The sequence below is a fragment of the Chrysemys picta genome, chromosome 7 (genome assembly GCF_011386835.1).
Source record: "Chrysemys picta bellii isolate R12L10 chromosome 7, ASM1138683v2, whole genome shotgun sequence".
Taxonomy (NCBI): domain Eukaryota; kingdom Metazoa; phylum Chordata; order Testudines; family Emydidae; genus Chrysemys; species Chrysemys picta.
The window spans coordinates 81,942,079-81,963,467 of record NC_088797.1 but is presented as its reverse complement, the minus strand read 5'-3'; the positions used below and the strand labels follow the sequence as shown (position 1 = coordinate 81,963,467).

At 42.7% G+C, this 21,389-nt stretch overlaps 1 protein-coding gene across 1 annotated transcript; it reads left to right on the top strand.

Moving 5' to 3' along the window:
- The first annotated feature begins 6,519 nt into the window (after positions 1–6,519).
- Positions 6,520–14,424, top strand: LOC135972745 (uncharacterized). Its single transcript, XM_065551901.1, has 2 exons — positions 6,520–8,854; positions 12,025–14,424. Exon 1 carries the CDS (start codon positions 7,103–7,105, stop codon positions 8,663–8,665), a length of 1,563 nt encoding a protein of 520 aa, XP_065407973.1. The 5' UTR covers positions 6,520–7,102; the 3' UTR covers positions 8,666–8,854; positions 12,025–14,424.
- The last annotated feature ends 6,965 nt before the right edge of the window (positions 14,425–21,389 follow it).

Genomic DNA, 21,389 nt, shown 5'->3' with positions numbered 1-21,389 from the left:
CAAGGACAATGGACTTCAGAAAAAAGCAGACTTTAACCCACTCAGAGAACTGGTAGGTAAGGTCCCATGGGAAGCAAATGTAAAGGGAAAAAAGTGTTCAAGGGAGCTGGCAGTTTCTCACAGAGACAATATTAAAGGAACAACATCAAACTATCCTGATGCAAAAGAAAGATAGGAAGAACAGTAAGATGCTAATATGGCTGTATCCGGAGGTTTTAATGACCTGAAAATCCAAAGGGAATCCTACAAAAAGTAGAAACATGGACAAATTGCTAAGGATGAGTACAAAAGAATGGCACAAGCAGGTAGGTACAAAATCAGAAAGGCTAAGATACAAAACAGTTATACCTAGCAAGTGACGTAAAAGGCAATAAGAAGAGGTTCTATAACTACATTAGGAAGAAGAGAAAGATGAAGGAAAGTATAGCAATTTTAAAAATTACAAAAGAAGAAGTATGTGTAAGTCCTGAAAGGGTGGACTGCAGTTAGAACTTTACAAATTACATTTGCAGCAACGTCTAGCATAATTCTGACAAGAAAGCAGATTTTCAAGTTAAGAGCACATAAAGTCTGGTGGTTTTTGGAAACTTAGTGCCATCCAGTGCATCAAGATGAACACTACATGATGTATACAAAGATGCTAGTAGAAGGAAAATTAGAGAGACAAGGTGGGTGAGGTAATATCTTTTATTGGACCAACTTCTGCTGGTCAAAGAGAAAAGCTGTTGAGCTTACACAAAGCCCTTCTTCAAGTCTGGGAAATGTACCCAGAGCACCACAGCTAAATACAAGGTAGCACAGATTGTTTAGCATAAGTAATTACTAGTTACATACTTCAAGGGGCCATTCAAGATGAAGTGGCCTGTTAATGCCCTGTAAGTCATAGGGGGTAAAGGAAAGGGAGGGGAAGGACAGCTGGGGAGGGAGGTTGTTAGAGGAAAAGTAATTTTTCTGGCAAGTATTGTGTACTTGCTAATGAATTGTCACTAGTGGAAAACTTATGGTTTTTATCAGGATATCACAGAGTAGGGAATTTTTTTTAAAAAGTTTCTTTATTATGACAACACTGGCTAAAATACAAATTGGAAGAAGTCAGACACATTTCAGTAGTTTTTTTAAATGTTTGTTTTAGAGATGATATGATAAGATCCCTGATATGGTAGGGAGACAAATTGATGAATGATAAGATTATACAGCAGAAGATGAATAAGTCTTTCAGATAATTCATATAATTTTATCAACCATGTTTGTATGCCAGAAATAGAATGTGGGGGAAAAATCCATTTACCTCATTTTAAATAAAAATTAGCATAATGTTGAATCTGTGTCCAGAACAGGCTGACAAGAAATAACTGTAGGTTTTTTTCCTTCCTATTTGTAAGAGGCTGAGAATAAATGGAAAAAATATCAGTGAATTACTCATAACTTCATTACTTTTTAAAAATAATTGCTAGAGCATTTTAGCTGCAAAGAAAAGGACAAAAATAAGGATGAAAGTAATCTTCAAATGCTCTAGTAATTCTATGTGATTCATTATTTTGGGAATAAACTAGCAAAGCCCATTCTCTCTACATAGACTGAATCCAAGTACCATTTAAATCAATGGCAAAACTCCTCTTTGACTTCATTGGGAGCAAGATCAGGCCCACTATAAAATGACAAAAGAAAGTGTAAGGCCTGCTATTCCTCTTTCCCTGTTCCTTAAAGAATTTCCAGTTAGCAAAACATGTTGGATGTAATTGCAATTGGCTAATAGTTAAACTTGCACCAAGGCTTTGAGGGTTTTGCTATTCATTCATTTAAGAGGATTCTGCTGTTTTAAGTAACTTATTGTAATTTGGTAAATGGAGAATACGTTTTTAACAGATCTATTCTTACATAATATCCATTTTTACAGCATTTTACTTTTTGTGTTCTTGATGTTTATTCTTTTAACTCAGTGTTCATTTTCAATGTTTTCAATGTATTTCTGGATGGATTTTGGTTCGGTGCATGGAAAATATAATTTTAACTTTCTATTCCTTTACCAGGAATCCAATCACTGTGACCTCTGTGTACTTTTCCACTACTCAACATGTACCATGAACCAGAAATTCTGAAATGAAAATCAGATTTGGAAAAGGATTACACTGAAAAAAATGCTTATGTTTGTATCTCATAAGCAACAAAAGCTTTTTTTCTGAAAGATGAGGAGACTTCTCCTGATGGGAAGAAAGAAAAAGGTAATCGTGTACTGTAATGAGAAGGATGAAGAACATGAATCAAGCTGTCTCAGATGAAGGCATATACAAGTTATTATAACTGTGAATCACACAGTAGGTGAAGCTGTAAGCCAAGAATGGCAAGGAATGTGAAGTGAGAAGAGAACAGTGATTTCATATTGAAAGCAGCAAAACAAAAGTAAAAATCAAGCCTATCCAAACCACAGAGTTTCTGAAAGCCATGTTTCAAACTCTTTGACTTTTATTTACAAATCCCATAACATGATCCTTTCATGGTTTTATATTGTAGAATGTCTTATTGTCTAGCTGAAAGTATTCATCAAAATCACCAATATAATTTATTGTTGTAACCTGAAGTAGCAAGTCGCTCATCAAACACTATTGCAAAAATATTCTATTCTCATTTCCAGATATAAAGTCAATGAATTTAAATTCAGATTAATCATTTCAGATACTACAGTGACAGCAACCATGTAAATACCTGGATAGATAGAGAGACAGACATGTTTTGTCAGTCCATGGACTTCTTAGATACAAGCTTAATTGTGATCTCAGATATTCAGATATATTGCCATATTTATGCACAAAGGCAATTTTACTCAGCACAAAGCTAATGAGCTTTGATATTCATGAGAAACAAGTTCATAATATATGTATCATGCTGTTTGTCATTACCCCAGTCTACCACCATATTTTCAAATTGGAAAAAACTGTACACAGGCTCATAGGTTCTTTCATAATAAAGGTTTTACATTCACCATGGGAAACTGGTATTTTTCACTTAGCACATTTATGTCATGCCATACATAAATGAAAAAGAACTGTCTCACCATAGTGGCACAACAATGTGATGCACCTGTGAAAAAGGCTAATATTCTGGGATGTGTTAACAGGAATGTCATGTGTAAGACATAGAAGATAATTGTCATGCTCTATTAGGCATTGATGAGGCCTCAGCTAGAGTACTGTGTCCAATTCTGGGCACCCCAGTTTAGAAAAAAATGTGGACAAATTAGAGAAAGTCCAGAGAAGAGCAACAAAAATGATAAAATGTTTAGAAAACCTGACCTGTGAAGAAAGACGAAAAGAAGACTCGGGGGGGACACACCTCATAACAGTCTTCAAATATGACTGTTATTAAAAGGTTGGTGATCAATTGCTCTCCATGTCCACTTAGTATAAGACAAGAAATAATGGGCTTAATCTGCAGCAAGGGAGATTTAGGTTAGATATTAGGAAAAACTTTCTGACTATAAGGGTGGTTAAGCTTTGGAATAGGCTTCCAAGGGAGTTGTGGAACCCCCATCATTGGAGGTTTTTTAAAACACATTAGACGAACACCTGTCAGGGGTGGTCTAGGTTTACTTTGTCCTGCCTCAGTGCAGGGGGCTGTACTTGATGACTTCTCGAGGTCCCTTCCAGCCCTACATTTCTATGATTCTGAGATACATACATACAAACAATATTTTTAGTTGGAAAACCACTATCAATTCATCAATCCATATTTCAGCTAAAGGAACATGAACTGCTGAAGCAAAACTTGCTCTTCAAAAACACCAAACTTGTTTCTTTTTTTGTTGGAAAATGAACACTAACAAAAACAGAACTCCCCTTATAGACTTGGAGTCACACACATGAAGTGACACGATAACCCAACATTTCCACACACTTATTTAGTTTTCCTGCCCTCTCTAAGATGCCTTATCATTGGATGAAGAATGAACCAGAAAGGCCTTATGTTCAGCTTGTGGGGGAGGAAAAGCTCAGTGGTTTGAGCATTAGCCTGCTAAACCCAGGGTTGTGAATTCAATCCTTGAGGGGGCCATTTAGGGAACTGGTGTAAAAATCTGTCTGGGGATTGGTCCTGCTTTGAGCAGGGGGTTGGACTAGATAACCTCCTGAGGTCCCTTCTAACCCTAATATTCTATTCTACGCTTGACTGACAAAATCCTGAGAACCAAAAACCTTGAAAAGGTCTTAAATTTGGCTTTTAATATTCTGACAAATCAAGTTCTTCACTGGGTCAATATCCAAAAACCTTCCCATTCCCATCATCTAGCTCGTGGGCCACAGAATCTTATAAGGTGCAAAGTGCTTCATCAGCTATTGCACAGCTCATTATTACAACTAATTGAAACACAGAATTTCCCTTTTGTGGGAAATTTCAACATTTCAAAATTTCCAACAGAACAGAAATTCCATACAATTTTCATTTTGGAAATAATGACACATAGTGCTTCTGAAACAAAATATGTTCTCTGAAATCCCAGTAATTTCTGTTACATGATTGTTTCCAGGACCTCCATTTGGATTCTGAAGAACTGAAAACATAACAATTTTCTCATGGCCCAAACAGACACTGCTGGCCAAAAGAATCTTATCTCACATACACAGAGCCCATGAGTGGCATGAGTGTGGACAATCACTTAAAAGAGGACAATAAGATTCCCTAAATACTCTCAATTAATCTTCAATCAATTTCACCAGTTTATTCTTCAATCAGATTGGGGAGAATGTAATAGGGTTGTATATGGAGAAAGATGCTATTAAACATTTTTTTCCACAAATAAAACTAGCATTTCTTGAAAGCAAATTTCTTCCTTTGCTGATGGTGTTCACAAATATAATTTTATGGCTAATAATATAACCATAAATTATACTCTACAGTATTCACTTTCAGCAGCTCAAGGTTGGAGATAAAGAAAACATCCATGAAATTTCAGGAAGTTAATAGCCTCCTCTTCTAAAAGGTCAGTTGTTTTCTTCTTCTTGCTGAAGAATGTCTAAAGGGGCCCAGCAACTTCCTGCTGAGGCCAATCAAGTTTTCCACTACTGCACCCTTGGTACTGTAACTGACCTCAGTGCAGAGTATGGCTGAGAGTGTTGTGGTACTCTAGGCCCTAGGTGTCTGGTAGCATGCTTGGTGTACCACAGCCTTGGAAGCAAGTGGTGTTGACGCTCCAAGCGCTACACTTTTCAGGCTCCAGCCCCCTGCTAGTTTCAAAGAACACTCACACACTTGAAGTAACCAAGAGTGTTTCTTTACTAGAGTTGCCAGAAATAAGATATGCAAACGACCTAGGCAACATTGTTTTAAGTAACAGCACAAAAAAGAAACAACACTCTCTAACTTGGCTACTAAAGGCAACCCAGTGCAGGGCTGGGAAGGTCAGAGTACAATTGCACCTCTTCCACAATGTCCTCCTGCCTGCAAGCCACTACTTTGTATCCTATTGTAGCTACTGCTGGCCACCTGCAAGCAACAGGATGTGTCTCTGGTCAGCTTTCCTGGCTGCCTGCTATACAGCACTCTCTCCATAGCCTGCTTCCAGGCTGTGCCTCCAGCCTCCCTCCTCAGCCTGGTCAACTCTGACCTAAGGATATTAATTCTCATTCCTGTGGTTAAGGGATTGTGGAGCCCACTACTGGCCGGAAGTTAAACTGGGTGGGAAAAGTGCCCAGAAATGACCTTGCAGGTTACAATACAGAACTGCAGTGTCTGGCATATCTCAAGACTTAAAAGCTTTTATTATGTTGGTTCCATTGTCTCAGGGGGCCACATTGATAACGTATCCAGCAATTGCCATTTATCAAGCATGACCAGAAGTGTCTCCAGAATAAATGTGCCCATGAGTTTGCTATCAAAATCCTTGGTGTGCAGCACAACTGTGTTTCTTATTAACTCGTTGTCTACCATGATATTGCTTCATGTCCATATATCCACAGTAAGATCCCAATCAAAGAACTTAAGACCCTGCTTCACTTTAAGGATCTGAATAAAAGTCAGTGGGGCTATTCAAATGCTTAAAGTTAAGCACATGCAAGGCGCTTTGTGAGATTGGGGCTTATAGGAGCAGAATTCCATGCTTTTAAAATCTAATTTATTTGCTTCCAAACGTTTTCACACATCTAAGACATAACAGCGGGGGGGGGAGGGGGCTTTGGGACTGGAACAGGTAATGAGGGTCTAATAGTTTGATGTGCTTTCCCAAACACAAATCTTCAGCAATTGAAATTGTGAAAGTTATTAGTGACCCCCCCGCCCCGTTAACAGAGTAGCCGTTATGTCAGCCAGCGGCCATTAGGGGGAAGCAGACACTTTAAGGACACAGTAGCCTGAACTTTTCAACTGTCTTCCCTTCAAGGCCTTAAGGTAGTTGGAGCTGGTCCCAAGCCGGTTTTCACTGACCAGATAGCAAAAGCACGGGGCTGACCACCACCAATCAAGTGTTAACACTGCAAAGACCTTGGTCTGAATGTGTATAAATGATCTGTAAAATGTGTGTGAGACAGAGTTTTTGTACTAAGGTGCAAAGCTCTCCTTTCTTCTGCAGAATAAAGCAACTCTTCCTTATCCCTGTCTGGCTGTTATTGGCTCTCAGCTAGGTGGACCCGATATTTCGGTAACAGTTTCTGGCACCCCAGATGGGACCCTCCTAGCTCGGACATTGGACTCCGGACGGCTGCGGCGAACTGGGAACGGCGCCAACGGGGTGTTTCGCCCCTTTTCTCTGCTTCACCGCGGCCCCCGGGGTTCGTGCTCCGATAAGGTGAGTCCTAATAGGATAAGGAGACACTATCTGGTTCTGGTCTGGTTAACCGGTTTATGAATTTCTGTCTTATACATTGGGTGTTAGGTGTGTATTGGTAGAAATTCCTGTAATAGGATCCTATTAGACCATAATTCCTTCTGTTCTCTGTGTAATTCTCTGTTAGAGTGTCAGCAGGCAGATAGGTGGGTCTCTGTTTAGACCATAATTCCCTCTGTTCTCTGTGTAATTCTCTGTTAGAGTGTCAGCAGGCAGATAGGTGGGTCTCTGTTTAGGCCATAATTCCCTCTGTTCTCTGTGTAATTCTATTTTAAGAGTGTCAGCAGGCAGATGGGTGGGTCTCTGGTAAAACCCTCTAAGGATAGTCCTTTGGATTATATGTTAAGCAAATGGCCCTTACCCGGTGTTCAAAAAGGGATGTCAAGGAAGCGTTTTTTACAACTTTGCACCAAGGACTGGCCAGCCTTGGGGACTGCGTGGCCCGAGTATGGCTCCTTTGATATTCCTACCCATTTAACCCCCTTACGCCTGACATTGGAAAACCAAGCGCCGGGGCAAATGGACTATTGGTTTTTGTGGGACGATGAGGCCCATCGTCGCATGAAGAAGGTACAGGTTCAAGCCCCTCTATTCCCGAAAGCTTCTGTCCCTCATGAGGCTGATTATTTGGAGGATATCCCCCCCATATATTGCTCTAGACCACGCCCATCCCCGGCGGCAGCATTACCAATTAGGGGGGACCCGGTACCCTCCTCAACGGAGACCAGGACAGCAGGTCTACCGAGACAGATATTACCAATAAAGACTGAGGACACCACAATGCAGGCAAGCAAATCAGCTAGTGGAGCCACCAGCAGTGGGTACACTACCTCCCTGTCTGTTCCCAGCCTTAGTCCGTCCCATACAAGGAAGGGGGCACTTTATGGGGACGAGGTAATTAATGTCCAAGCACCCCTCCGGACCATCCCAGTCCCTACAACGGATGGGAATGTTGTAGACCGTTATGTTCATGTCCCCTTTACCACTGCTGACCTTATGAACTGGCAAACCACTACACCTCGCCTTAGGGACGACCCGGACGTCGTTCACAGGCGATTCCGTGCCATTTTCCAGTCTCATAGTCCTGATTGGCAAGACGTGGGCCAACTTTTAGATTGCTTATTGCGCACGGAAGAGAAAGAGCGGGTACTGAGGGGGGCCCGGGAGGCTGCAGAGGCTGCCAACGACGGTCGCAATTTTATAAGGCTCGCCAATCCGCCCCATTGGAACCCGAATGATTTGACCCAACAAGCAGATCTGAAGAAATTCCTAGATTATATTTTGACAGGCATAAAACAAGCGGGAGAAAGAACTTTAGATTGGACAAAAGTTCATAATACTGTGCAAGGGAAAGAAGAACACCCTTCTGACTTTTATGAGAGACTTTGTAAAGCATTTTGTATCCATACTAATATAGATCCCAAGGCCATGGACACACAGTCCACGGTCAGGCTTATTTTTATTTCCCAGTCAGCCCCGGACATCAAGAAGCGGTTGCAGCAGCTTGAGGGTGCTGAAGGAAAATCCCTGGAGGAACTGGTAAGCGTGGCCACCCGAGTATATCATACAAGGGAAAAAGTTCAAGAGACCAAACAGGTGAGGATGCTAGCAGCCCTTGTAAACACTGGAAATGAAAAACAGGGAGGGAGACAGGGACCCCCCAAGTGGCAACCAAAATCAGATTATGGGGGGAACCCGAGACATGCCAATGATATATGTAACTACTGTAAGCAGCTTGGCCACTGGAAGAGAGAGTGTCCGAACAGACCTACTGGACGACAACCCCGTCGCCCAGACCGACCTCAACAACAGATGGCTGTGACAAGAACAGACGCTGTTGCTAATGAGGAATGACGGCAACCAGGGGGTCCTCTTGTCACCTATTCAAATGATTTTACCACTTATGTTTGTTCCTCCACAGACCCCCAGGTTCGCCTAACATTGGGAGGAACCACCTATTCTTGTCTTTTGGATTCAGGGGCTGCACTTTCTACTGTTACTGCCAAGCCGGAGAGAGGAAGCCTTACAGATAAGAGCATTCCGGTAATGGGTATAGGCGGGAAGCCATTTGACTGTTCTGTATTACAGGAGGCTGCTGTAGAAATCTCTGGTGTCTCCTCCTCCCATGCCTTTCTGCTAGCCCCGGATTCCCCAGTTAACCTCTTAGGCAGAGATCTGTTGTGTAAACTACGTGCTCAGATTTTCTTTTCAGATGACAAAATCATTCTTCGGTTGCCTCAAACCCAACTTCCCCAGCTGTGTGCTGTTCTAACCCAAGTTTCAAAGGACCCGATCCTGCCTGCGGACCAAATCTTACCCGAGCGACTCAGACAGGAGGTAAACATCTCCCTGTGGGGCACTTCAAGGGCAGACTTGGGGACTCTCCAGACAGAGCCAGTGCGTATAACCCTGAAGCCAGGCATTGAAATTCCTCGGATTCGTCAGTATCCCATCCCCCAAGAAGCTCTGCTTGGCCTCCGGAGTCTTATCACCACATTCCTACGGTTGGGAGTGCTGGTTCACACCAAGTCTCCTTTCAATACTCCCATCCTGCCAGTAAAAAAACCTGACATGGACTCAGAGGGAAAACCGGTATACCGATTTGTCCAGGACTTACGTGCAGTAAATAAGGTTGTCCAAGCTAGACACAATGTGGTACCAAACCCTCACACAATCCTGACTGCCATTCCAGCAGGTACTGCTTGTTATTCAGTAATAGACTTGTGTAATGCTTTTTTTAGTATTCCTCTAGATAAGGACAGCTGGGATATCTTTGCATTTACATGGACGGACCCAGAAACTAGGAGAGCAGAACAACTGACCTGGACTCGGCTCCCGCAAGGATATGTTGAGTCCCCGACTATTTTTTCCTCTATCCTGACACGTGACTTAGCTGATATCAGCCTACCGGGTGGGTCTACATATCTCTTGTATGTGGATGACGTCCTGGTTTGTTCTCCGGATCAGGTAACATGTGAAACAGACACTATTTACTTGCTAAATTGCTTGGCAGACAAGGGACATAAAGTATCTCCTTCTAAGTTGCAGTTTGCCAAAGACAAGGTAACTTATCTTGGTCATGTACTCACCCCTGGGTATCGAGCGTTATCTAGTACCCGTATTCAGTCAATTCTTAACATTCCCCGACCAGAAACAAAACGCGAAATGCGGGGATTTTTAGGCCTGGCAGGATTCTGCCGTTCCTGGATTCCAGGTTTTGGGGAGATGGCAAAACCCCTCTTTGAACAGATCACCCATGATGCTGAGGAGCCCCTTCACTGGGATTCTGGGGCCATCAAAGCCTTCCAGGGAATTAAAACAGCTTTGGTCTCAGCCCCAGCCCTTGGACTCCCTGATTATCGCAAACCCTTTGTTCTCTATGTACATGAGCGACTTGGGGTGGCCTCTGGTGTCCTTACTCAGGCTTTTGGACCCAGAGAACGACCTGTGGCCTATTTCTCCAAAAAATTGGATGCTGTGGCACAGGGCTTTCCTGGCTGTCTCCGAGCAGTGGTTGCTGCTGGTCTCCTGGTACCCCAAGCGGAAAAGATTACCTTGGGCCATCCACTGACCTTACGGACCCCTCATGCAGCTCAACAATTGTTGGTCCAAAAGGGCACGCAACATTTGACCTCTCAAAGATTAACGCATTTGGAAGTTTCTTTATTGTCCAGGACCAATTTAAAAATTGAACAGTGCCATACCTTGAACCCTGCAACCCTTTTACCGTTCCCGGACTATGATTATGAGCCCTCACATGATTGCCTTCAGATAGTGCAACATCAAGAAAAACCTCGAGTAGACCTTTCAGATGTGCCCATTCAAAATGCTGAACTGGAACTGTATACTGATGGTTCAGCACGGGTCATGGAGGGCCAACGGGTATCTGGGTTTGCAGTAACTACTCAGTTTGATGTATTACAGTCTGCTCCCCTGGGACCTTCCACCTCAGCTCAGGCAGCAGAATTGATAGCCCTCACCCGAGCATGTGAGTTGGCAGCAGGTCAGTCGGTGAACATATATACTGACTCGAAATATGCCTTTGGTGTTTGCCATGCCACAGGCCAACTGTGGGCAGAGCGTGGCTTTATTACCTCCAGTGGCACTAAGGTGGCCCATGGGCCCTTGATCCTGAAATTATTGGAAGCCATACATCTGCCATCTGAGATTGCCATCGTCCATGTTCGGGCTCATCAGAAGGGAAACGATCCCACCGTTAATGGGAATCGGTTGGCTGATTCAGCTTCAAAAGCAGCCTCCCTACAGCCATATGTTACCAACCAGATGGTACTCACATCCTCCACCCCGCCAACTCCAGTCCCAGCCCCTTTTACCCCTGAGCCATCAGAGGTCGAGCGTTGGAAAAGCATGGGGGCCACCAAAACCCGAGGGGGGGAATGGCAACTGCCAGATGGAAGAAGAGCATTGCCCCGAGCTGCTCTACGGCCTGCCCTATTTAAATTACACCAGGAAACCCACGGTGGTGCAGAGGCCATGGCAGCTACTGTGAATAGACTTTGGTATGCTCCTGGAGTATTCCAGGAAGCTAAACGAGTCCTTGCCACTTGTGACATCTGTGTGAAATTCAATCCAAGGGGGGAACCTAAAGGCCCCCCTGGAGCCAGGTTATGGGCATACACACCCTTCGAGCGACTTCAAATTGACTACTCAGAAATGCCTAAATGCCAGGGCTACAAGTACCTCCTTGTAATCGTGTGTCAACTGACTGGATGGACTGAAGCATTCCCGACTAGACGAGCAACTGCCGTGGAAGTGGGAAAGACCTTATTAAACCATGTCATTCCTAGGTTTGGCCCCCCTAGGTCTATTGACTCTGATCAAGGGACTCATTTTACTGCCCAGATTATTCAAAACATTGCAAAAGCCCTAGGTATTGACTGGCTTCTACACACCCCTTGGAGACCACCATCTTCAGGACAAGTGGAAAGGATGAACCAGACTTTAAAACTTAAACTTTCTAAGCTGTGTGCTCAAACTGGGTTAAAATGGCTTCAGGCTCTGCCTTTGGCCCTCTTGGCAGTTCGAACTGCCCCTAGAGGCCGGCTCCGTCTCTCTCCCTTTGAACTTTTATTTGGCAGGCCATACACCGGATTTGCTGATCCAGGATTTGTAACTGATTTAGCCACTTGGGGTGACGAGGAACTAACCAAATATGTTGTTTCCCTTCAAACCACTCTCAAATCTCTCCACAGGTATGCGGCTCAATTTCAGTCCCTACCCGCTGATGTTCCTGCCCACCGGATCGCTCCAGGAGACTGGGTCTATGTGAAAGAGTGGAAACACGAGCCTCTCCAACCCCGGTGGGCGGGCCCTTTCCAAGTCCTTCTTACCTCTCACACTGCTGTTCGAGTGAGAGAGCGAGACACTTGGATACACCACACCCGAGTCAAGCTAGCCCCTAGGACGGGGCCAGAAGCAGACGACTTCGGACCTCGAGGGAGCACCGCCAGCTCTTCCCACCGCGACCCGGAAGAGCCAGAAGCAGACGATACCTGGAAAGCTGAACCTCTTGAGGGACTAAAGCTTCTGTTCCGGCGAACAAAATCCTAAGACTTTATAACTATGGGTTCTCAGACGGTGCTGCAGTGGCTATTGCTTTTGGGTTTGCCCCTTGTACAAGCTAATCCACACCCAGCCGCTAAATCTCTTCAGCAAATAGCCACATTGGGACACTTATCTGATTGTTGGCTGTGTCACAAAACCCGCTCTGAGGAAGGAATAGGATTGTGGGCTGTACCAGCAAATCTTTCTGAAGTACTCTCCTTACAGGTAGAACGGAAAACTGAATGGGCATGGATTGGGGAATATCAATATGACAAATATGGGAGAAGGTCTGAGGTTTGGCATTATTATTGGGCAGCTAAGGGGGTCCCTCTTTTTGAAGTTCTTGGGATCGGGTATAAAATGCCCCTTTGTTTGGAGAATGCTGAAGGAAGGGGGAGGGAAGTGGGCTACCTTCCCCTGGAGGCCTGTGATCAAATCCTTCGGTTTGAGGTCAGAAATGGAACCTTTTACCCTTTAAATACCCCTGAGAATGCCCAAAAACCCCATTGTCTCCTACACATGGCCATTACTGTGAGACCAACAGGCTTTTGTTATCAAGGGCAGTGGTTTCCCTCATTCCTCCCGTTAGGCCCCATAAATAAGACACATATGTATTATATAGATATTTACTCTGGCATTCTGTTGCCCCACACATCCCTTGAAAGGATGTCTGGATGCCCGGAGCCTATGGGATCACTTGCAAGTTTTACAGCTAACATATTTAAGGTTACGTATTGTGGAGCCATTTTAAACACTACCCATGCCCTAGGAAACTTAAATGTTTCCCATTGGAGGTGCCAGGACCGGCTAGTGAGTAACTCCGGGAGCTGGGATAGAAGGGTGACCTGGCGCCATCGAGTTGCAGGTAATACCCTTACCCTCTATTTAGAGACCCCTGGCTTGTATTTTATCTGTGGCCACAATGTCTATAAAGCTCTTCCTCCAGGTTGGCAAGGTCGGTGCGGTGTAGCCCGGGTGTTACCAGATGTCCAAGTAAACGACACATTGGATGCCAGCCAGATTCTTAATCTGGGCAGCTATGCCCATAAGTTTTTGACACCCCCCCTTATAAGGACTCGAGCGAAACGTGCCAACAATCCCCTAGTAGTCAGGCAAACGGGGTTTCACTCCTTTGTTCGTGCGCTCATTCCTGGGTTGGGGGTAGCCGAGCTAGAAAAAGCAGTAGTAAATATTTCTGCAGAATTAGAAAAAATAGCCAATGCATCAATAGACGCTTTGCAGAAGTTGAAACAGGAGATTAATGAGGTGGCAGAAATAGCTTTGCAAAATAGACGTGTGTTAGATGCTATGAATGCTGAATTAGGAGGGGCTTGTGCTCGCATCGGGGAAAAATGTTGTTTCTATGTTAATCATTCTGGCTTAATTGAGCAGGATTTACAAGCCATTAAGAATGCTGCTGTTGTTTTCCATGCTGTATCTCTTGATCACACTTTTAGTTTTGAGGACCTCCTCCCAGACCTTGGGTCATGGTTTACAGGGCTCTTTCGAACAATTGTTAAATGGATTCTTTTTTTTCTTTTCCTTCTATGTGTTATTTGGACAATGATACAATGTGCCAAATGCCTGTGTAATGCTATGATCAAAAGCTCTGCTGTCCATAAGAAAACCCAATATCTGTCCCTCCAGCTTGATCGCAAATTGCGTAACGGGCCTGACAATTTTTGAATTTGCCAGGCCCGAAGGGGGGACTGTGAAAGTTATTAGTGACCCCCCCGCCCCGTTAACAGAGTAGCCGTTATGTCAGCCAGCGGCCATTAGGGGGAAGCAGACACTTTAAGGACACAGTAGCCTGAACTTTTCAACTGTCTTCCCTTCAAGGCCTTAAGGTAGTTGGAGCTGGTCCCAAGCCGGTTTTCACTGACCAGATAGCAAAAGCACGGGGCTGACCACCACCAATCAAGTGTTAACACTGCAAAGACCTTGGTCTGAATGTGTATAAATGATCTGTAAAATGTGTGTGAGACAGAGTTTTTGTACTAAGGTGCAAAGCTCTCCTTTCTTCTGCAGAATAAAGCAACTCTTCCTTATCCCTGTCTGGCTGTTATTGGCTCTCAGCTAGGTGGACCCGATATTTCGGTAACAAAATTGACTACTGAACAAACTTAGCATTGAGGACAGTCCCTCTTTGGGTTTATTAATTGGGAAAATAAATTTACCAAGGACTCCTTTGGGCAGCATACTTGTATGTAGTCTGTTCTTAGTGATGTACTTATCTTGAGTTGGATTACTCTTCTAAAGATTCAGTGCTCTTATGGTACGGTTACATTTCAGGCAACCTGATCGCCACATGTCCTCATAGCAGTTGTGGCAGAATCTGATACTGGGTTGCCACATAAGCTTGTAGTTTTGCATTCATGTAGTCAGCATTTGCTAGATAGGAGGACCACAACAGAGAAAATCTGCTATATTATAGTCTGCTTTTTTCCCCTCGTCTTTTTAATTATATTTCAATAACAAAATTAAAATATATTTGATCGATATACTAGCACAAAATAGCACAGTGCTTTTATACTATAATCATAAACAAATTAGTGTGTCCATGAGAGAAGTGAAAACAAATCAGGGAAACCACATGAAATTACGAAACTAGTTGATGCTAATTAAATGGATAATAACCGGTAGAAAAAAGAAAAAGCAGGGAAATTAATGTGTTCCGTGCTCCAAATGGTCAATTAAGCTTCACTTCTGTGCCCTGCAGTATTGTTCATGCATCTTTGTCCATTTCATCTAGCAGTTTGAATATCACTTGACTTTACTCCCCCCCAAAAAGACGTGCTCATTTCTGCTAACAGAAATGAGCATAGAACAGCACAAAACAACAGAATGGCCCTACAGATGGAGTTCTTTGACCTATCACATAGTCACTAAATTGGACGGGGGGGGAGAGATTGTTTGTTTTTAATGGGGATCTGATCATCTAAAGATAGTTATGTTACTGGAACTAAATTCTCCACCGATTCGTACCCTATATAATTCCAGTTATATTCGATTATTTATGAGGTTTCACCTAAGTCAGACGTCCTGCAGAATACAGGCCATATAATAATAATATAACGTGAAATTATATTGTAAATCAGCAGAGAATTTATCACAGGAGAAATCAAATCCAGGGGGCAATTTGTTGGACAAATGATATTCCACCTGGGTCACTGACTGAAAAATGGGTTTTACAGAATCCATTGTCCCAGAAAAGGCAACAAAATCTGCCCCTTCTCCCTAAAAAGCCAATACTAACATTACAATAACACTCTATTTTCAAGTATTTTTTCTTCTTTAAATTTAGTATTTTATAACTTTTCAGTAGGCTGTCCAGCAGCTTCATTGTAAACAGGGATTAAAATAAGGGAGGGTGGGGCAGAGTTTAGCTTCCTGTCTCCCTTCTCCCCCCCCACTCCCCATCACTGTGGCCTTTGGTAAAGCTTATCTATACTCCAGAGTGCTAGTCTTATTCTCCCATCTATTAAGCCAGTATTCAACAATCCCAAGATTTTATAAGTGGCTCATTTTTCACTGTATGCCCGTCATCATCCGAACAGTATTTTCTAGTACGGTGGCTGATGATTCTTTCCTTTCTCCTAGACTTGTAATGGATTGCACCTTGTGGGAATTGCAATATATCAGTGGTTCTCCAACTTCATTGCACCGTGACTCCCCCATTAGAATGACTGTCACTGTAGTTTCTGGGTAAGAAACATTTACAAAATCCTAGCCCAGGACTTGAACAGAGGGATTTGAAAATGATAGCACTGTAGCAGTACTGCTAGGCTAAGCAGTCTATTTTGTACTGTAGAATAATGGTTGGACAATAACGTTCACCAAAAATGCAGCCTCAAATATGATGAACTGAAGGAGCAGCAGTTGAAAGTTTAGAGAACACTCTGTGATTTCTATACTCCACTTATCAACTGAGTCCTCAAAGTAAAAATAGCACGTCTTATGCCCAAACCTGCCTGAACTGAATGCTGAAAGTCCTATCATAAATTGCAAGAGAATATGCATGGTATGCCAGTACAACATCACTGGTAATTATATCTATATTTTTCTCAAAACCTTACCTGCATAATTCCAGATACCTGCACTTTCAGTGGATTCATGCACTATATGAATTTGAATTGGGAAATATTAGCCCCAGAATCTGTACCTGCAGCCCGGTTTTCAAGGCTTACCCCTTTTCTCTAACCAAATCTCAAATCACTGCTGTAGGTGTTCTCTTAGGAGAGAAGTTGTAGCTGCATGCCAAAAGGGGAGATGGAAGACATTTGCTGGTTAGACAAATTAGCTTGGAGGTGCAGTTGCAGAGTTGGCTAAAGAATGCTGGTCCTGAAAATAGAAAGAGTACTGTAACTCTTATCTCTAAGCTGTTCCTGAGAAGCTACTAAATTGGTTTTGGGGGACTAAAGGGCTAAGTACACTGCAGGGAAAGAACTATATAAAATTCTCATTCTCTGTCACACTCATCTTGTGATCCTGGAATGCAACAGGAAAAGACTTGGTGCAAATGTAAGGAGTCACTTTTCAGAAGGTAAATTAATGAAACACCTCACAGACACTTTGTCAGGTTGGTTCTTTCAGGTGACTACCTACGACTATTCTTCAGATACTAGCAGCTAGCTAGGCAAGCTCAAGTGTGGTACTTCAAAGACTACATATGCTTAGTTTAGTTTTATTTTAAATTAAGTAAATGGTTTATTCTGAACTTTTAAAAACATTTACTTCGGCATTCATACGTTTTATTTCATGGGTAATTGTGAAGAGTATTAATTGCCCCACTTGTACTGGTAAACATTCTGCATCATACCATGGATCCATTTGAGACCATCCATTGAACATACAGTCATTTTTTCCTGCACATGTACCCTGCCACAAACATTCTATTTTAAATGCTACCCATTATTCCTCTACGCTAATTGGCACATTAGTTATAGCAAAAGGCCATTTGCCTACTATCTTTTAAAATATCTTCCAAATGCCTTGATTTCACAAAGCCTCTCTAGATTTACAGTGTATTGACTTATGGAGTCCATACAATGGGGAGAATGAATGTGAATGAAACTCTATTCAAAATAAAACTATACATGTTGCTCTTAGCATTCAGATACTCAGCAAGTTATTCAAGACCTTTTCACAGCTGATATTCTATCTCACCGGTAGTGCTACCAGTTGTCCATTACCTTTCCATTGAAATTAATGCAATATTAGGCTATAATGGGTACATTCAGTAACAAAATAGATAGTTCTACCTGTACAATGCCCATAATATTTCACAGCACTCTATTTAACACATTTGCCTTTCATTTCTAGGGTTAGGTTTAATCCATGGCCAGGATACATATGTGATATGAGTGTTAGTTGTTAAACCTTTGATCCTAGTTATTGATTTTTTTGTAATATTTTGGTTTAATGATGGTTTGATATACAATATTTTCATACCTACAAAATAAATGCTAAACATTTAGTTTCTTATAAGGTTGCAAATGGATGTTGGCCCAATTCTCTTCTAAATGATGGTAGCATGGCTGTAAAGTGTGTGTTTTGACCTTCTTCTCTCCTTCACAAGAGCCACCAGTCTTTGGCTCCATCAAATACACAATGTAAACCACAGACCTTATTCCAAAGCTCCTTCCTCTTCTGCAAAAGCCACCAAAAACTTCTCTGGGTCTCATAATCCTCCACTGCAAGCCCCTGACTCTCACTGAGCCTCTCCAAATTCAGGGCTTCAAGATTAGTCCCATAATTTAAACAACTGTGAACTTTTTCTTGCAATACATCCAGATTAGGCTTCAGTTCTGTTTAATAATTTGCAAAGGATTTCCAGCTCACAGAAAACAAAGTTCACTTCATTTTCTGACTTGCATAAGGAAATTTATCCAGTTTTACATTATCTGAAATAATTATTGCAATATTCCACACTACAATTTTTGACAAGTTGATTAATGGCCTAGAAAAAACAGTGACATTTTTGGCATATTATTACATGCATAGCATATTATTGTAAAAGTGATAATGTAGTCTTTTGTGAAGCAATTTCTTATATTATAAATACTTTGTGGTATGCATGCTATAAATCCTGTGCAAATTTAATTATTTGTAATTAGTTGTGTGTTTGTAAAACTAACAGTTTAATCATGTTTAATTAGACACATTGTAATGGAAACATTTGATAGCTGCATGTTGTCTTGTTAAATTGATGAAGAACACCTGGAATGTGTAATTAGTTCCACCACTAACAAATTAACTTTAACTAAAATCTGCTATTAATAATTATTCCCCTTCCTTCCTGGTTGATCACTAGGCGGATGATCATAATAAATATCCAGTTTACAGCCAATGTGGGTAGAAGTCAAACCAGGGAGAAGCCCTTGAGGATACATTTTCATGTACTTCCTCAGCACTGGGAATTCTTTCATGGCATTTTCAACTAGTAGTCTTAGGCTTTGGCAGCTATTTTGATAACTTGAAAGAGCAGCAAATTGTCTGTCAAAACAAAAACTAACAAAATAGTCATATGTGATGTTAAGATTTTGTCATGGTTAATTTTAGTAAAAGTCATGGACTGGTTGTGGGCAATAAATAAAAATTCATGGGAGCTGTGACTTCTCTGTGACTTTTACTAAAAAGAACGGGGAGAGAAGGTGGAGAAGGGGGAGGAATGACAGCTGGAGCCCCACAGGGAAGGACTGACAGCCCCAGCCCCACCAGCACAGCCCCGGCTCCAGCTCCAGCTCCTGCTGTAAACAGAGGGAAAGGGGTGCGAAACCCCAGCTCCGGCCCCAGCTGAAGCTGTGGGGAGGGAGTGCACAGCCCCAATTCCATTACTGGCTGAAGCTGCGGGGAGGGAGTGCCAATTCCATCACCGGCTGAAGCCACGGCAGGCAGGGGGACCCCCACAGCTCCCCTCCGCAGCAGGAGACAGAGAGATCCCTGGAGCCCCTAGCTGCCACAGGGGGGGGCAGCAGGACCCATGCAGCTCCCCACTGTGGCAGCAGCAGGGGCATTCCTACAGTTCCCCACCACTGGAGAGGGGGTAGGGAGACCCGGGCAGCACCCCATCACTGCAGGAGGGGGCAGGGGGACCCTGAAGCTCTGAGTTCCCATGGGTGGTGGGGGCCCCAGAGCTCCCAGCCACCCGCAGCTGCCCAGTCCCTTCCCATTTTATCGTGGATATTTTTAGTAAAAGTCAGGGACAGGTGACAGGCTTCTGTGAATTTCTGTTTACTGCCCATGACCTCTCCCTAACTTTTACTAAAAATATCCATGACAAAATCTTAGCCTTATATACGGTACATCTCTAGCCTTAGTGGAAATTACTACTGTAACCGTGACTCTGAGCCAATGGATACTCATCCCTGTCATGTGACATTAACATTTTGTAACCCTGACTCATGTTAGGTGACTGGGGAACAGGAAATATGGCCAATGCCTTCCCAGCACTATGTTCCACATCCTTATCACAACTACAGCCCATCTTGTTCACCTCTTCCAGTCACAAGGAAAAGAGAGAAAAAGAGGACAAGAGCCTCTTCTCTTATTTTACTATACGAATTAAAAAAAAAATTATCTGCTGCACTTTGGGGCAGGAAGTGCCTTCCACTGTCAAATGCTGCTAAGAGGACACTGGGGGATTCCTGCACCCAATCAGTCCTTGTTCAATTAATAGTTACCTTCCTTATCTTCTCTCATCCTTCTACCTCCCATTTGTACCAAATAAAATTGAAGGAGGAACACCTCAGCCTAATGCTGAGTTCTCTTCGACTACACTGCATTTGTAATCTGTCTGCCAGGAATCATTACTCTGGCTCCATGATCCCTTTAAGGATTTTCCCTGTCTGATTTGACAGTTAGCTAGGGAATACAAGCCCATGTCTAGGGTATTGGGGCCGTTCAGTATAATTTTAGACATTGTTCACTATATATAGCATGAACTTCTAAAAAAAAAATCAGCCCGAAGTAGACACATAACATGGAAAATTTCAGCCCAAACAATCAAGTTTCCCAAAGTCATAAGCAACTGAAAACTGGGTCTTATAATGGAAACTGTCAGACAACCCTAACTATAAGCACATTACTACCTGCACTGCCTAGAACACAGAGCACATATGGAGATATAAAGTTTGTCTGTTTCCCTGGACTGGGACTAGACTGCTACATAAGAATGATGTCACTGAGAAGAACCTGGTCTGAGAGATCTGTGACGAAGGTGGAAGGAAACTGAAGCTAGATAAATTTAGACTAAAAATAAGAGTTTTAAAAAACAACAGTGATAGCAATTAAGTATTGGAACAACTTATGAAAAGTGGTGGCAGATTGTCTATCACTGAAAATTTTTAAATCAAAACTGTATTGTGATTGAAGCGGATCAGATAGGTTATAAGGTTCTGAATACTGTACGTGTTGCTCTGTATTCATCATAGAATCATAGATACGTAGAGCTGAAAGAGACCTCAAGAGGTCATCTAGTCCAGCCTCCTGCACTTAAGCAAGACCAAGTACACCTACACTATCCCAGACAGGTGTTTGTCTAACTTGTTCTTGAAACCTTCCAGTCATGGGATTCCATAACCTCCCTTTGATCTCCTAGCCCAGTGCTTAATTACCCTTAAGAGTTAGGAAATTTTTCCTAATGCCTAACCTAAATCTCTCTTGCTGAAGATTAAACTCATTATTTCTTGTCCTACTTGAGTGGAAATAGAGAGCAATTGATCACTATTCTCTTTATAACAGCCTGTGACTGGGGTCCCAGTGGGGGTCAGCCGTGGTCACCCAATTAGGGTGAACTGCAAAGAATGGGGCAATCCCCCAAAAGCTGGTGGATATTCCAATACTTAGGTTTCTCAGAAGTCCAAACAACACAGTTCCCTTAAAGTGATCCAGCCTCAGGCCTCCTTCCAGGTACCTAAGTCAAATATGATGATTTCTGAAAATCTTATTTCATCATATAAAAGAAAAGTTTCTACCAATCCCAAAGAATTGGACACATTACCTCCCAGGTTAA

What these genes read in the sequence shown, in the direction of transcription:
- LOC135972745 (XM_065551901.1), top strand. Translation starts at nt 7,103, where the DNA reads ATGGGTGGGTCTCTGGTAAAACCCTCTAAGGATAGTCCTTTGGATTAT.